This window comes from Perca fluviatilis, chromosome 4 (genome assembly GCF_010015445.1).
Source record: "Perca fluviatilis chromosome 4, GENO_Pfluv_1.0, whole genome shotgun sequence".
In the NCBI taxonomy this organism is placed as follows: domain Eukaryota; kingdom Metazoa; phylum Chordata; class Actinopteri; order Perciformes; family Percidae; genus Perca; species Perca fluviatilis.
This window is the reverse complement of record NC_053115.1, coordinates 42,616,548-42,634,752: the sequence shown is the minus strand read 5'-3', so window position 1 is coordinate 42,634,752 and position 18,205 is coordinate 42,616,548. Positions and strand designations below refer to the sequence as shown.

The 18,205-nt window shown below is 41.6% G+C and overlaps 1 protein-coding gene across 1 annotated transcript; it reads right to left on the bottom strand.

Annotated features, from left to right (window-relative positions):
- Positions 1-3,816: 3,816 nt before the first annotated feature.
- On the bottom strand, positions 3,817-17,532 carry LOC120557750 (nuclear factor 7, brain-like). Its single transcript, XM_039798343.1, has 2 exons — positions 17,287-17,532; positions 3,817-5,761 (listed from the first exon to the last, which is right to left on the bottom strand). Exon 2 carries the CDS (start codon positions 5,742-5,744, stop codon positions 4,362-4,364), a length of 1,383 nt encoding a protein of 460 aa, XP_039654277.1. The 5' UTR covers positions 5,745-5,761; positions 17,287-17,532; the 3' UTR covers positions 3,817-4,361.
- Between the last annotated feature and the right edge of the window lie 673 nt (positions 17,533-18,205).

Genomic DNA, 18,205 nt, shown 5'->3' with positions numbered 1-18,205 from the left:
TGTACATCTTGACATGTTACATATGTGTACCAAGTTTCGTGAGTCTACGTTAAACGCACTGCAGGGGCTCAATTTTCTTAACTTTCTAGGGGGCGCTAGCGAGCCATTTTTGTGCGCCTATTCCCGAAACCCTTAAAATACGTACATTTTCACCAGACTTGATGCGACCGCCAAATTTGGTGAGTTTTTGAATATATTAAGCCCCTCAAAAAGCCAATTCATTTGACGGGAAAATAATAGTAATAGAAGAAAGAATAATTCCTTCAGTTTCAATAGGGCCTTCGCCGCTGTCGGCGCTCGGGCCCTAATAAATGCTATACCTAGTGGAATTCTTCAACTAATGAAAGGTCACTCTGAGAGACAAGAATAGCAAGAATTGGATCCGATCTTCGTTAATGGAATAAATATTAAAAGTCATAAATGTACAAATAAACAGCAAAAGGAAAATCACTCCACGGGGGAAATTTGTTTGGAACTCTATATATTCTAACATTGACTGGGAATCAACATGGCTTCTACCGTACTAATTTGTTATCCCCAATAAACTGAAATAATTACATTTTAAAATACTGCATAATATTTATCCTACGAACAAATTTGTTTCAAGATTTGGGGCTGTGGATAATAAATGTGAATTTTGTAAAATTGAAGAAGAAACTATTATACATCTATTCTGGGAGTGTCAGTATTCTGTGGTGTTCTGGAAAAAAGTTGAAAACTATTTAAATATTCATCAGAACCATGAAATTAAATTGGAAGCAAAAGATGTTATTCTTAATTACGATAACAAAACTTATTCATGAGGGAAATTTCATATCCATAAAGCGAAATTTTCTAAATCTCGGCCAGCTTTTACTCACTTCAGAATTGAATTTCGGAACTTTTTTGAGTCCATCCAAATTATTAATAATAAGAAAACTATATAGCTGATCTACTGCAAGATTTTTTCAAGGAAATGTGATTATATAGCCTTCATTCCTTTTCATATCGCCTTTATATTGTTTTCTATGTAGTTTTTTCCCCTCTTTTTCTCATTATGTATAAAGTACCCATTTAAATTTGTATATCTATCTATCTATCTATCTATCTATCTATCTATCTATATATATATATATATATATATACATACATTTTATTGCTATTTATCTTTTACTTTATCAAATAAGGTTGTGATTTTCCCTGGATGGCAATGATCATCTCTGTATATGATGCCGAATTGTTCAGATATTGTATAACATGTTTGTAAAGTTTTGCAAAAAATAAATAAAAAAACAAGGAAGAACAGTAAAAAAAAGTCTTTGCCTCTTGGCTCGGAGATCTAGTTGGTCAGATGAAAAAAACAGCTTCCATTATAGTAACGCGATGCATTTTTTGGCAGTAACGGCGTATTAAGATGGGAAGAGTAATCAATTAGATTACTCGTTACTGAAAAAAAGTAACGCCGTTAGTAACGCCCTTATTTGTAACGCCGTTATTCCCGTCACTGGTGTGGACTATAAGACCTTCCTCTGCAGCGCAGTGGAGGAAGGTCTGGCAAAGCGAGACTACATCCCGCGCCACCCGCCATTACAAGTAGATTCCTAACCTGTCAGAAACACTAGTTACAACATTAAACTAGCAAAGCAGTTTCACACATACAGTTGCTAAATATATCCATTCAAAATGTGTCTTTTTCAGCAGATAGCTTAGTTACAACATGATTGAGCTAGCAAAGCAGTTTGGTGTTTATATGTGCAGTATTTCTTCAAAACAAATCACGTTAAGTAAGCTGGATGACTAAACAAGGATGGACTATAAACTCTGTCTGTTGCTTTTAGTTGTTCAATTTGAATATGACATACTTTGTTGGAAACCGTTGTTGTGTAATCACGACAGCTAAGCTTACGGACCTCGGCGCTTAGCTGCAGCACTGACTACGTTTACCCTTATTCCAAAAAAGAATATTGTACTAATATTCCTGTCTACATGTAGACTTGCAAAAATACGATTTTTTTCCCAGCGGTGGAGGACATGTTGGAGCGTGTGAACACAGCGTCCCTCTTTCATTCCTTCAACCAGCTTCTTGTAAAGGTCGCCTCATATCCAAAAACGTGTTGATATCCAAGTCTTTGATAACGTTTAAAGTAGCGGTGTTTCTCCTCATTGGGGCCCTGTTTACACGTACATGGTTATTTTGATAAATGTTGACATTTTCCTTCATTTGTGCCCTTCGTTTACACGCAAACGGAGAATTCGCCACTGAAAACGAGTCTTTTTAAAACCTCCGGCCAGAGTGGAGATTTTGGAAATCTTCGTTTGCACGTAAACTGAGACAAACAGAGGTTTAGGCAGCCGAGAGAGAGAGAGAGGAAGTGAGTCGTTGCAGTTGTTGCTCTTTTCAGGATTCTGATTGGCTAACGTGGGCTTGAGCTTCTCGTTACACCGCCACCTACAGGTCTGGCATGCTCTTGACGGCATTGACAGCATATATACACTGGTACATGTAAACAAACACTTTTCTGAAAATGTAGACGTTCTAAAACGTGTAAACGTAGTCTGGGTCTGCAGCCCTGCAACACACAGAGCTGAACATAAACCATAAACGTGCAAGAGGCCGTAAACTGCAGTAAAAACCCTGATCGAGACGCATATTCTGAATGTGCTGTATACATGTCAAAAGAATGCTTCTAAAACCTGAATAATATCACACGTCTTAATCTGTAAATGCTATATTCAGAAAAAGGCCTTATTCTGAATATCCAACCAGAATATGCTGTTTACATGACCCGTAATGTTTTTCGAATAATTGTCATATTCAGAATAATAGTGGAATATCAGTGTCCAAGCGAGGTGAGATGATACCAAAAGGTGACGTGAAAACCTGCAGACTGATTGGTCAGAGAGAATCGTCACTAATCACTGCGTCATCATTGCTAGCGACAGACGGGGGTGTCCTGAACAAACCCGCCATTCTTAAATAGTTTAGCCTGAGGTGTTTTTTTTGTTGTTTCCTCCAGCTTCTTTAGAAACTAAATTTGTCTTCTGGCAACAGTCACATGGCAAGAACCAAAAACAACACACCTTCTACGTTCTGTGTGTGCGTGTGTATGTGTGTGTGTGGTGTTAGGTCACGGTATTTTCCTGCTCCGCCACTATGACAAACTGCTTGTTTATTCAAATTCCATTCCTTATTTTATTATAATAAATTAAGGAATAATAATAATTATAATATTCAAATAATATTTGAATATCAAATGCTCAAATTCATCCTATTATTAATATTTACGATATTACACCGGCTTATGGATCGGCAATGCCACTATCAGCATGTGGCTGTTGTTACACGTTCTGTCCACCAGAGGGACTTCTGACATTACAATACAAACAATTGGAAACAGGTGATCGCTTTCTTATTAACAATAAAACAGCGGTAGAAAACAAATTACTTTAATTTGTCAACTTTAATGTACCTTGGCTCAAGCTCGTGAATAAAATCTTTAAATCAAGAGCCCTGCATGATGTTGATCGGTCTCATAACTTTACAGATGAACCGTGTCAGTTTGTCTGTTATCGCCTGGTGGACAGCTGGTAAGCCCCGTGATGAGGAGAAAGGCAGAAAAGAAGTAATACTTGCCTGTTTTAGTGGCGGTTCCTCGGACAGATTGCCTAGCTTGTCAGGGTGTAACGTTGTTAGGTGTGCCCTCAGGTCGCTCTCCGCCATTTTTGATAGTATCAAAGAATTTCTAGTGATGATGATACCGCGTGGATGTATTAAGGCAACGTTTACGATTGTGATAAGATTCAAAAACTTTAATTGTTCATCAGACAAAACAAAAACATTTTATTTTCACATGCGTTGTAGGCCAAGGCGGCGAGAAAGGCAAGATTGTATATAAAAAAAACACACATAAAAAAAGCAATATTCAAATAGTAATCTTAGCATTCGAATAGTAGATTTTTTTAAACATTCAAATTATATTCGAATTTCGGAATTCGTTCCAACAGCCAATAGAGAAGTCAGCTGGTAAAGTCAGGTATAACCTATAGAAATGAAAATATCCATAATCTTTTTTAGTTTTATGTTACAAACAGCTGGTCCAAATGGCAGAGTTTCAGATGGAGCCTCAACGAGCGCCCGACAGCACGGTAATGTTATATGGTGGAGAGTGACTGAAGAGAGAGAGAGCGCCCAGCGGCGTTAGAACAAAGCAGTAAATCGGACAAGTAAAAATTGTTTTTCGCCAATTCTAAATTAAAAACTATTGAAAGAAAACTAAACAGATCTTTGTAATACTGAGACAGCAGAAGGATATGTGCAGATTAAAATGTTAAATCCGGTGACTTTTCTCTTTAAGAAAAACTGAATGAATATAATCATCCTCTTAACTGCTCTGCTCCACTGTCACACACACATTTACAGGTGATATGTTCACTTTATTAGCAGTGAAAATGAATGGAAACATCTTCTCAGTAAAGGTGTGTGTGAAGGTGTGTATGTTAGTATCCGCATCAGAGAACGAAAGCTTTCCTCTGTTCCAGTCCAGAGTCACTCTGATCCTCTGGAGCTGCTTTTGCACTATGACATCAGTGCGTGGAGCTGGTGGTGACCGTGCTGAGTATTTACCTTTTGAGAAACCTATTGTCCATAATCCAGACTGTATGCTTCCCTTCCTCTGGAGAGACTCTGCTAACACACCCATTGCCCAGACTGTACTGTCTCCAACCTCAACATCCCAGCTGTGAGTCCCAGAGTTAAAGCCCTCAGAGCCTAGGACAGAGAAGAGTGATCCAAGCCTCTCTGGATTATCAGGAAGTAGCTGTCTCTTACCTACTCTCACACTGGTCAAATCTTCAGCCAGGATGAGATCTAGATGAGCAGTGTTTGGGTCCAGAATCACAGGAGTGTAGGAGACCATGTCCTTCATCTTGTTCCAGATGTTGAAGCTCAGGTTGCTCAGGTGTTTGGCCTCGTCTATCAGAGCTCCTGAGAGCAGCTGTGGATCATCCAGCAGGGGGCGCTGCTGGACTCTTTCCACTGCAGCCTTGCAGTTGATCAGGAATGAGACATCTTCAGCTCTCAGCTGCTCCTCTGTGGCTCTGACTGTGTCTGAAAGAGCTGCTATCTCTCTACTGAGAGCCTCCATCTTCTCCTTCATCCTCTGACTCTTCTGCTCCTCTTCCTCCATCAGTGTAGCCAACCTGGCCTCCTCTTCCTCTTCTAGAAACTGGTGAAGCTTCTTAAACTGATCCTTAATCTGCGTCTCTGTGTGTTGCGCCTGGAGCTTTATGTGTTTTGCTGTCTGATCAAACTTCACTTTAATTTGTTCAAAAACCTTTAACTTCTCCTTTAAGGGCTCCAGAGTTTCCTGAAGCTCCTCCATGTGTTGTCGTGCAGCTTCATCGACGGGTCTGAATCTGTGGTTGGAGTGTGTTTCTGAATCTCTGCAGATGAGACACACTGGCTGCTGATGGTCCAGACAGAAGAGTTTGAGTTTCTCAGAGTGCAGACTGCAGAGAGCCCCTGAAGCTCTCTGATCTCTCTCCAGTAAGAAGGCCTCACACAGGTTCTTCAACACCAGGTTACAAGGTGGATTTGAATATGAAGATGTCGTCTTACAGACTGGACACTCTCGAGCTTGTTTCTGTCTCCACCAGCGCTGCAGACAGTCTTTACAGAAGCTGTGGCTACATGTCAGAACAACAGGATTTTTAAAGACATCATGACAGACCGGACAGCAGAGATCCTCCTCTGATCTGGAAGCCATTTGGTCTTTGAATGAAACTGAAAACACAGCAGACAGAAAGTACAGTCAATCATGGTGCACATTTAGATTTGTGTCCTTTTTTATTTATTATTTTGGTTAAAAGGTCCCATGGCATGAACATTTCACTTTATGAGGTTTTTTAACATTAATATGAGTTCCCCCAGCCTGCCTATGGTCCCCCAGTGGCTAGAAATGGTGATAGGTGTAAACCAAGCCCTGGGTATCCTGCTCTGCCTTTGAGAAAATGAAAGCTCAGATGGGCCAATCAGGAATCTTCTCCTTATGAGGTCATAAGGAGCAAGGTTACCTCCCCTTTCTCTGCTTTGCCCGCCCAGAGAATTTGGCCCACCCATGAGAGAGAGAGAGACATCATGGCTTTCAAACAAGCAACGTGGCAGTTGGTCAAGGCCACACCCCCACCCTCCACCTTGCCCCCCCTCTCTCCTCCTCAATAGCTACAGACACAGAAATGGCACATCCTCATGCCCAGGACACATTAAGCCGATTATCGGCCGTTGGACAGTCTGGCGAGGTCAGTGACTCAAATCTGTTTGGTGTGTCCCGTGCCGTCGTCAGTCTGGGGGGCTGTCGGCGTTCATTTTGGCCGACCTGACATGTTCAGTCGCCGGAAGGGCCGTCGGGACTCACCCGGAAAATGGCGAGCGGAACGAGGAGACTAGAGTCTCTCAAAATCTGACGAAAATCTTTTAAACTTACCTTTGTTGAGCTGAAATGAAGACAGATTCAGCAACTGCATGGCCTATTTCTCGCTTAAAATGTTTTCAGAAACATGTTTCAGTGAACTATTTTAGTACAATATGTGAAAGTCTTTGAACGGCTTTGACAAACCCATGTGACGCGTTAGTCCAATCAGCTGCCGGTTTTCATTTCTTGGGCAACAATACAGAGTAGCACCGCCTGCTGCTATGAAGACGTATTACGTTTGTCAAGTTGGTGTCGCCTCAGTGTGACCCAGTTCAGTTTTTTGGACCTTGGGACACGACTGATCATTTCCACTGGCTTTTCTGCCGAGGGTCGGCCGTCTGGTTGGTGTGTAACCACTTTAAGGAAAGCTCATTGGGGGACTGGCTCTAGTGGCTGTAATTCTTCACCAAGGCTGAATTTCGGGAAAGAGACTTCAGATACAGTATTAGGGGACCACTAAGGTCTATATACAGTACAGGCCAAAAGTTTGGACACACCTTCTCATTCAATGCCAAGAAGGAGAGTGATGGAGTGCTGCGTCAGATGACCTGGCCTCCACAGTCACCGGACCTGAACCCAATCGAGATGGTTTGGGGTGAGCTGGACCGCAGAGTGAAGGCAAAAGGGCCAACAAGTGCTAAGCACCTCTGGGAACTTCTTCAAGACGGTTGGAAAACCATTTCAGGTGACTACCTCATGAAGCTCATTGAGAGAACACCAAGGGTTTGCAGCACTATCAAAAAAGCAAAGGGTGGCTACTTTGAGGAATCTAAAATATAAGACATGTTTTCAGTTATTTCACACTTTTTTGTTAAGTACATAATTCCATATGTGTTCATTCATAGTTTTGATGCCTTCAGTGAGAATCTACAATGTATGTAAAATAAAATAAAGAAAACGCATTGAATGAGAAGGTGTGTCCAAACTTTTGGCCTGTACTGTAAAAGCATCCAAAGAGCACCATGTCATGGGACGTTTAAAAGTTCAGTTACATTTTATGCCATTATAGTATTATATATTATGCCATAGTTTTTATTGTTATTTTAAATTAATGTATGTATGTATGTATGTATGTATGTATGTATGTATGTATGTATGTATGTATGTATGTATGTATGTATGTATGTATATATACAGTGCCTTGCGAAGTATTCGGCCCCTTGAACTTTTCGACCTTTTGCCACATTTCAGGCCTCAAACATTAAGATATAAAACTGTAATTTTTGTGAAGAATCAACAACAAGTGGGACACAATCATGAAGTGGAACGAAATTTATTGGATATTTCAAACCTTTTAAACAAATAAAAAACTGAAATATTGGGCGTGCAAAATTATTCAGCCCCCTTAAGTTAATACTTTGTAGCGCCACCTTTTGCTGCGATTACAGCTGTAAGTCGCTTGGGGTATGTCTCTATCAGTTTTGCACATCGAGACTGACATTTTTGCCCATTCCTCCTTGCAAAACAGCTCGAGCTCAGTGAGGTTGGATGGAGAGCGTTTGTGAACAGCAGTTTTCAGTTCTTTCCACAGATTCTCGATGGGATTCAGGTCTGGACTTTGACTTGGCCATTCTAACTCCTGGATATGTTTATTTGTGAACCATTCCATTGTAGATTTTGCTTTATGTTTTGGATCATTGTCTTGTTGGAAGACAAATCTCCGTCCCAGTCTCAGGTCTTTTGCAGACTCCATCAGGTTTTCTTCCAGAATGGTCCTGTATTTGGCTCCATCCATCTTCCCATCAATTTTAACCATCTTCCCTGTCCCTGCTGAAGAAAAGCAGGCCCAAACCATGATGCTGCCACCACCATGTTTGACAGTGGGGATGGTGTGTTCAGGGTGATGAGCTGTGTTGCTTTTACGCCAAACATAACGTTTTGCATTGTTGCCAAAAAGTTTGATTTTGGTTTCATCTGACCACAGCACCTTCTTCCACGTTTGGTGTGTCTCCCAGGTGGCTTTTGGCAAACTTTAAACGACACTTTTTATGGATATCTTTAAGAAATGGCTTTCTTCTTGCCACTCTTCCATAAAGGCCAGATTTGTGCAGTATACGACTGATTGTTGTCCTATGGACAGAGTCTCCCGCCTCAGCTGTAGATCTCTGCAGTTCATCCAGAGTGATCATGTGCCTCTTGGCTGCATCTCTGATCAGTCTTCTCATTGTATGAGCTGAAAGTTTAGAGGGACGGCCGGGTCTTCGTAGATTTGTAGTGGTCTGATACTCCTTCCATTTCAATATTATCGCTTGCACAGTGCTCCTTGGGATGTTTAAAGCTTGGGAAATCTTTTTGTATCCAAATCCGGCTATAAACTTCTCCACAACAGTATCTCGGACCTCCTGGTGTGTTCCTTGTTCTTCATGATGCTCTCTGCGCTTTACACAGACCTCTGAGACTATCACAGAGCAGGTGCATTTATACGGAGACTTGATTACACACAGCTGGATTCTATTTATCATCATTAGTCATTTAGGTCAACATTGGATCATTCAGAGATCCTCACTGAACTTCTGGAGAGAGTTTGCTGCACTGAAAGTAAAGGGGCTGAATAATTTTGCACGCCCACTTTTTCAGTTTTTTATTTGTTAAAAAAGTTTGAAATAGCCAATGAATTTCGTTCCACTTCATAATTGGGACCCACTTGTTGTTGATTCTTCACAAAAGATTACAGTTTTATATCTTTATGTTTGAGGCCTGAAATGTGGCAAAAGGTCGAAACGTTCAAGGGGCGGAATACTTTCGCAAGGCACTGTATATGTATATAATATATATATATATATATATTAGGGATGGTACGGTTCATGAAAAAACACCCGAACTGCTCGGTTCGCTAGTCTCGGTTCGGAGCATGTGTGTACCGAACGGTTCGTCAGTACACTGTTAATGTGCACTAACCTCTTACTGCCGTAGTGCCCACTTTCGACACCTAGGTTAAAACAGTTACTGGAAATGACGAGCGGGATGGGCGTGACAAACGCAACCCATGGCAGCTGATTGGACGATTGCGTCACATGGGTCTGGCTGGTCCCAAATTTCAAAGCCAGACTGTCATGGCGGCTCGTTCAGAATACGATCTCATATTGTACTAAAATAGTTTACCGAAACGTGTTTCTGAAAACATTTTAAGCGAGAAATAGGCCATGCAGTTGCTGAATCTGTCTTCATTTCAGATCGACAAAGTTTAAAGTTTAAAAGATTTTCAGCAGATTTTGAGAGACACCGAGCCGACCGCTCCTCAAGTGGGAGTGGGGTGCGCTGCTGCAGGTCACGTCACGTCACCTGCAGAAATGTCAAGTGGGAGAGAGGCTGCCCAGAGCTGGAGGATGCCCGCGCGTCGTTTATAGTCTGGTGTGTGGGAACATTTTGGATTTCACGTTACCTATGATGAAATAAAACAATATAGAACTGCCACTGTGTGCACGTTTTGTGCAACATGCATTCAATATGCTAATTTTAGCTATATGCTGAAGTATATTCTGGAGTGATAAAGAAAAAATAAGAACCGTACTGAACCGAAAACCGTGACCCTAAAACCGTGATACGAACCGAACCGTGGGTTTTGTGAACCGTACCACCCCTAATATATATATATATATATATACACACACACACACACACTCCATTACAGACAGAATACCAGCTGAGATCAGTTGCCTTTTAAAATAATATCAGATTAGTAAACAGAATGTGCCTTTGGAACATTGGATAAATGGTTGCTGACAAGTGGTAATGTAGATATTGCATTAAAGATCAGCCACTTCTTTCTACAACAGTCAAGAACCCTTTTGCAATTATGTAAGCACATAATGTAATCTGAAAACTGCTGCCCTAATTAAAAAAAACAATGCAACTGATCTCAGCTGGTATTCTGTCTATAAAGGAGTGGAATGGAAATTTCTAAGTGACCCCAAACTTTTCACCGGTAGTGTATGTGTGTCAGCTAAATGTAACTGTAAAGACAGCTAAATGCGAAGGGGGGAGAATTTTGGCAGTGGGAGATTTTCTGCACACAGGTAACAGAGACATAACGTAACGGATGGCTGCTAGAGCCTGAAATGATCTGTTCCCAGGCGGATCATTAAACTTCCTGTTACTGCTGTTAGCATTGTTAGCACCCGTGACTGGAGTTTGTGCTGGCTGAGTTTGTGTTCCTGTAACAATATAACAACATGGGTACGGTCGTTGACATTTTAATGCAGAAATATAACATATTGTACATTTTAAAATCAAATCTCTCCAAGGATGCAAATAAACTAAAACCACTCAGATCATGTAAATTTAGTCTGGATCAACGACGGCTCATTTACAGGATAGTTCTGGTGCCGCCAGATGTGCCTCACCTTCTGCTTTCTTTGTGCTTACGTTCTAAACTCCGGTCATTTCGAGAAATAGCAACCGGAGCCTCTGAGCTAGCAAGCTAATGTTGCACGCTAAAAGTGTCAAGTTTTGAATAAAATTTGGATCGTGCAACAAGGCAGGCCTGTTTGTTTCTTTCGGACAATAGTTTTAAATATTTACAAAGAATATGTTTACAGAATTTTCCTCTAACTGGGATGTTTTGGGAGCGATTGGTGGGATTGCTGTGGACGAAGTACACAAGGAGATACACTGGTAAGAGATAATGAGGTTTAACCATGTATCAGCTAATTTAAATAGCTCACGTTACTGGATTGTGTCAACAGTTAAATAGATAGATACCGCCTTTGGTTGTGTGAGATGTGTCTGTGCCACCAGTTTGGGACGGACATCTGATCCACTTGACCATAGAGATTCATAGAAAAGACAGACTTTTGGAGGTTCATGTGAAAGATATGCCAAACTATGTAACATAGAACAACATTTCACAGAATAAAAAGGTGTTTTACAATATTGTAATGTTACAAACATTTTGAATGTAATATAACAAGATGTAATGTTAATCCTCCGTTACGAGTAATACCAAGATGATGCTGCGGATAGTAGCCTCGGTACTTTGCTCTCTAGTACTTTTTTTTCTAGTACAGTTTTTGTGAGTTTATTACGCTTTCTGTGGTCTACACACCTCGCGTCCAGCCATTCACCTGGCAAACGTCCGGTCCCTGGTGAACAAGATGGATGAGCTGATGCTTCTCAATCACAACAACTCGGACTTTCACAGATCCGCCGCCCTGTTTCACGGAAACCTGGCTCTGTGAACGCATCCCGGACAGCGCACTTCAGCTGCCTGGTTTCCAACTCACCGGGGCGGACCGCAACACAGAGCTCTCGGGGAAAACGCAAGGCGGTGGAATCTGCTTCTATTTAAATGAAGGTTGGTGTACAGATGCTACAGTGCTGGAAAAGACGTGCAGCCCCCACTTAGAGAACAGCTAGCCGACCAGATAACAGACAGAGAAAAATCACCCGGACTCTCTCGTCATTATTGTTGGGGATTTTAACAGCGCCAAACTCAATCTGGAACTCCCTAAATACAGACAGCATATCAAGATTTCCACCAGGGACAAAAACACACTAGACCACTGTTACAGTTTTAAAGGATGCCTATCACGCCGTTCCCCGGGCAGCTCTAGGGCTCTCCGACCACTGTCTGCTTCATCTCATCCCAACCTACAAGCAAAAACTAAAAACTTCCAAACCTGTGGCAAAGACTGTAAAGAAATGAACATGGGAATCTAAGCTGGAGTTGCTTTGACTGCACCGACTGGAGCGTTTTTGAAGCTGCAGCTACAGACCTCAATGACCTCACTGACACTGTAACATCTTACATCAGTTTTTGCGAGGACAACTGTATGCAAACCAAGTCCTTCTGCACATGTACAACAACACCAAACCTTGGTTCACTCCTAATTGTAGGAAACTGCGTCAAGCCAAATAGGAGGCCTATAGGAGTGGGGACCAGGACCTATACAAGCAGGCCAGGAACAAGCTGACAAAGGAGATCATGGTAGCCAAAAGAAGCTACAGTGAGAAACTTAAAGACAGCCTCTCAGCCAATGACCCTTTATCAGTTTGGAGAGGCCTGCAAAAGATCACGGATTACAAGAGACCATCCCCCCCACCCTGCATAAAATCCCAGACTGGCTGACAACCTGAACGACTTTTGGTGCGTTCTTTTTGTCCACCGAAGTCGATCTAGGAGTTGTTTTTTCCGGAGTTACGAACTGGAAGTTTTAAAAAGAACGCCTCTGAGGTCGTATATTTACGACTCGTCAAGTCGTCTGAACTCAGAGGACCCCGAGTTCACTTTCAAAGATGGCTACGTCATGCATCACACGTAGTAATCATTGTGGTTTTCTACAGTTTTAAGCACTTTTGTCTTTGTTGTAACCAAATGAAAAAGTCGTACACATAGCGCTGTATACTGCTACCTATAGGCATGTCGCTACAGTCTTATTAGGAGTTAAATACCGCCTGATTAGTTATTTTGTAGCTTGTGCAGCTGAAATCGACTAGAGACGCTCGGTTGCTATATGACAACAATGGCCGGGTCTTGAGCAGAAACCAGAGCAGTAGCCTACCTGCGGTTATTCGTTTTTCGACACGAATGTGACGTTACACTCGAGCTACTACTCTAGATTACAAGACAAAAAGAACGCACCATTTTACTGCAGGTTTCAAAAGCACCCATTATCCCACCCCTCATGCACAAATGGTTTTCCCACAACACCCATCCCCCTCCCCCGACCTGCGCTAATGATACGCGAGAAGGATGTGTGCCGGCTCTTTCAGAAGCAGAAGATCCTTGAAGGCTCCAAGACCTGATGGTGTGTCCCCCCACTTGTCTGCGAGTCTGTGCTGAACAGCGGGCGCCAATCTTCACGCTGATCTTTAACCGGTCCCTGGAGCTGTGTGAAGTGCCCTCCTACGTCAAATGATCCACCATCATCCCAGTCCCCAAAAAACACTCCATCACAGGATTAAATGGCCTGTTGCCCTGACATCTGTGGTCATGAAATTCTTTGAAAGACTGGTGTTGAGCCACCTGAAGGACATCACGGGACCCCTGCTGGACTCCCTGCAGTTTGCCTACAGGGCAAACAGGTCGGGTGATGATGCTGTCAACATGGGACTGCAATACATCCTGCACCACCTCGACTCCCCACGGACGTATGCCCGGATCCAGTTTGTGGACTTCAGCTCGTCATCTTCAGCATGTTAAGTGTTGTACTTTGAGAGCAAAGATTACCAGAGTCAAATTCCTTGTTTGTCTACGCAAACCTGGCCAATAAAGCTGATTCTGATTACTGATACTGAATTAAGCTAACGTGTCACGTAAAGTATTGTTATTTCAGTAGTGAGTAATATCTCAGTAAGATGCTAAAATGATGTTTGTCGTGTGTGTTATTGAAGCAGCAGCTCTGCGGCTGAACTGCAGTTTGCGTGGCCGTTTGAGGCGAGTCATTCCCCATAGACTCCTATTTTTTTTTTTTTAAATCAGAACGTTACAGAATAAATAAATACGTTTATAGCCTGGTACAAAGAACAGGGGCCTGTTGCACAAAACCAAGATAATGGATTAAGCCGGGATATTCAGGTTATCCTGGATGAATTTAGCTTTGACTTGGTTGCACAAAAGCAGGTTGAATAAAGCCCAGCCAAGTAACCATGGCGATTTATTCTTTGCAGCTAGCCTGGTCCAGAGCAGGCTAACAGCCAGGCTAAGATTAATCCTGGAGTCTGATGTGTTAAATCAGCTGACGCTCTGATCTGAAATAAACGTCTTCTGAATGTGTTCTGCTTCATTTTATTAACATGCATTACTTGTCACTATTGCTGTCACGAGTATGATTTAAATCCTACTACTGCAGTTGTTGAGATGGTAATGGTAAAAAGTGGGACGATACGGAGGAAATGGGCTTTTCCTCTGCTGCTGTCCCCGTGAAATGTGCCCCCGCCCGTGCAACGCGGGGAGGCAGGGGGATCCTCCCACACCGTGCAGCGGACTCTAAAAGCGGACTTTTAGCATCAATAACGACGACATTGGCACCTGATCAAACGTCCTTTTTTTACCAAATGGGAGTGAGAATGTGTTGGAATGCCACAAAGCTTCTTAATCATTTTATTTTGGGGCTGTCACTTGTCATCTTGGGAGTGAGAAAAAAAAAACATGAATAATAATAGGCTACATTGTTTTACAGATATGCTTACAGCATGTATTGAAGTCACTTCTTTTTCTAGTTTTTGTCCAGTCATGCTTGTTCCGTATGAACATTAATTGTATATAGATATTTAGAATTAGACATAGCTTATGGAGATTTGTGCATATGGTTGTGAAACATATTCTCGCATTATGAATAAGCTTTGAAATTAAGCCTAGTCCTTATAAATTTCCCAGGAAAAAGAATTCCCTCTGCTCACTTTTAAGGCGAAGTAGACTAAATAATAATAAATTTTATTTATATAGTGCTTTACAGGCTACTCAAAGACACTTTACAGTAAAACCAGCACATTTAGCACATAAAAACAGATACAGCAATAAAACCAACACTTAAAACAAGCATATTAAAGCAATTAAAACGTGGAGTGACTAAGTAGATTTTCTTTAAATCCATACGTATTCAGTCGGTCCGCTATTGTCTGTCGGGCTTTTTTTTCCGTTTGATAACAAAAGCCGTATTTCCCTTTTTGCATATTATATTTTTCACCTCCTCGTAAATTTCCATTAGAAGCTGCTGCTCAGCAGGTGAAACATATGCTGCACGCGTCTTCTCCATTTCTGCATCAGTAAATCTGTGATCGATACCGTGGTCTATTTAAGAAAGCCGTGAACGTGCACTTATCCCAGCTATCTACACCTGGCTTGACATAGCGTTACCTTCTCATCCTGGCTCGGCAAACGTGCAACCGATTAAGCGATGTAACGATGAGCGGACCACACCAAGTCAAGCTGCGCTTTTTCACTTATCCTGGATTTCTTCATTCTACTTTTGTGCAACAGGCCCCAGGTTTGGTCTCTATAGCTAATTCCCCCCCTTTATAACTGGGGGTAATTGTTTTTATAACTTTAAAGATGCAGTAGGTAAGTCTTATAAAACTAACTTTCTGTCATTTTGTGGAAACTGACCCTATGTTCCAGTAGAACTACATGAATTATGTAATATAAAAAATTCCAGCTCCTCTGGCACCACCTACAGCCTGTATTGCCAGTGGCAAAATCCCACCGCTCCCGGTTGATTTTCTCCAATCAGGGCCACAGGGGGGTCTGTCTGCGTGTCAATCACTGCTCAGGCACGCACACCCATATAATAGTGTTCTCCCCTCCCCCCTCCCCGTGCACGATCTGCAGAAAGGTTTCCCTAAACTCGGGTGAATATTGGAGTGGCTTTTGAGAGGTGGCGTGAGCTCCGGGATTTTAAAGATCTGAAGAACGATGCAGATGTAGCCACATTTCTTCTCAACAGGTAACCTCATTACCATGAATGATTTATCTTTCACTTGGTTATTAGTAGTCAAAAGTCCACAAAGCTACATTGGTGAGGATGATAGTAACGTTAGCACAGTGGTCGGTCTGATGTGATGCTGAAATGGCTAACGCTAGCTTGCTAGTTAGCATCGTTTTACTGTTGGTGAGTAAAGTTAACGTTGTGTTAGTGTTTAGTTATTGAACATGTTGTCTGACATGCCGGCAGTTCTTTTACACTCCCTTGTGTGGGCGGGGCTTAGGAGACGGTTTGGGCTGCAGCAGAAAGGGGGGAGGGACTGAGAAGTTGTTGATGTTCAAATTTGTTGGCAAAGTCCTGGATCTTCACAATCTTACCTACTGCAGCTTTAATCAAATTAGGCTTAAAGCTGCATACTGTTACTATCTACACAATATATGGTCTTTTGTTATGAAACCCCGCATTTTTTATTTGACAAAGTATCCTGTATCATATATGCATGTCTGGTATTTGTAGCAAAGCAGACCGCTTAAGAATCGGTTGGAAATTCAGCGATAAATTATGATTTTAATTGTGGATAGACCTCCTGCCTGTAGACAAACATGCATCAGGAGGGGCGGCATGTCCGTAGCAAAATGGCGGCTGCCTCGACGTATCGCTCCAATGAACACTAGCAGCTAATGTGGTAGCCTATCTACTGTGGGATAGGGTAGACTGTGTCCAGTTGAGACACCTTAAATAACGTGTGTAGCACAAGTTATGATTTTTGCTGTGCACATGCATATTAGTGTCGTCTTTGATCGGCTACACATGCCATCATTGTGAAAGTGACACCTGAATCAGTTTTTTCCTTTGGTGTTTGTTTACTGTTACTTTTGACATTGTCATTGTTAGTGTTGTTATTGGAATATTTCCATTTGTACTGTTGCAATATCTGTTCGTTACATATCTTGTTCCTGTTTTATACATTTTAACCAGTGCTAATTTAAATAAAATGAATGAATTTTAAATGGATGAATAAACAAACATGTTGCCCAATTGTTATTTTCTTTATTTATTATATCTGCAATGAACGGTTAGTTACATTTACATAATTAAAAATGGGTGTCTCAACTGTACCATGGTACTGTCCTCAACTGTAACACACATGGGTACAGTTGAGGAAAATATAAACTACTGATGGGTATTATTGATTGATAATATTTTAGTCTATAAGCTAATGAAATTTCATGTGGCAAAGCACTTTTTTTCAGTATCTATTTTTGTGTGAAAAATCAAAACGCAAAAGGTGTCTCAACAGTAGGCCTACTCAGTCTACCCTACATAGTGGCTCTGGCAATGCGACATTAATGTCAATTAAACTGTCCACAAAGAAAATGAAAAACTGTTCAGAAGTTTAACTCAGTTATTAGCATACATGCAACCAAAATAATAGAAACCTTCAAGTTAAATAAATAAGTTTGTTGTGCACTTACTGAATGAGCGAGTCAGTTCTCCAGTCCGTGAATCCGGTCCAGGTTTCTGCTGGGTTTTCTGGCCGAATGGCGGGTTACCTGAAGCAGCTGAGGAGTCGATATGAAGCGGTCCGGGAGTTTGTAGTGCGGGGACTCGGTGAACAGATCTCACCGGTCGGATGGATCAACAGTTTGAAATGGAGTCAACGTTTTTCTACCGCGCAACTGAGCGTATAACTTCTGTCGGTGCTCTACTACTCTCTTTCTTTCCTTCCTTCCTTCCTTCCTTCCTTCCTTCCTTCCTTCCTTCCTTCCTTCCTTCCTTCCTTCCTTCCTTCCTTCCTTCCTTCCTTCCTCCACTTCTTTCTTCTTTGAGGTTTTTTTTTGTCGGTTGGCACACAACGATTTGGTGCTGTACCGCCACCAACTGGTATGGAGTGTGGATTAGGATAAAACATTTGCTGTATGGGGGTGAATGTTTTTTATAACCCGTTATAACCGGTTTAAATTATATTAAAGATTAAAGGAGCATACTGTAGACCTACACAAGATATGATATGTTGGTATGAAAACCTGCATTTTAAATTAAACCAAGTACCATGTATCAGAAATACATGTCTGGTATTTGCAGACAGCTTCAAAGTCAGTTGGAAATTCAGTGAGATGAGATTTTAATTGTGGATTTTAATTGTGCCTCGATACACACACACGCGTTAGGAGGCGCGGCATGTCCAACCCCAAAATTAGTTTAGATTAAACTTTATTGTCATTGCACAAGTAAGGACAACCAGTACAACGAAATGCAGTTTTTACATCTAACCAGTAGAGCACTCGATAAAGTGCTTTTCCTTTATAGCTTAAAAAAGACATAAAACACAGAATGCAGTATGATCATGTTAGTCCATTATTAAAGTGCATTAGCAAATAAAGTGCATAGAGC

Excerpts from the sequence above, each read along its gene's own strand:
- LOC120557750 (XM_039798343.1), bottom strand. The coding sequence starts at position 5,744 with ATGGCTTCCAGATCAGAGGAGGATCTCTGCTGTCCGGTCTGTCATGAT.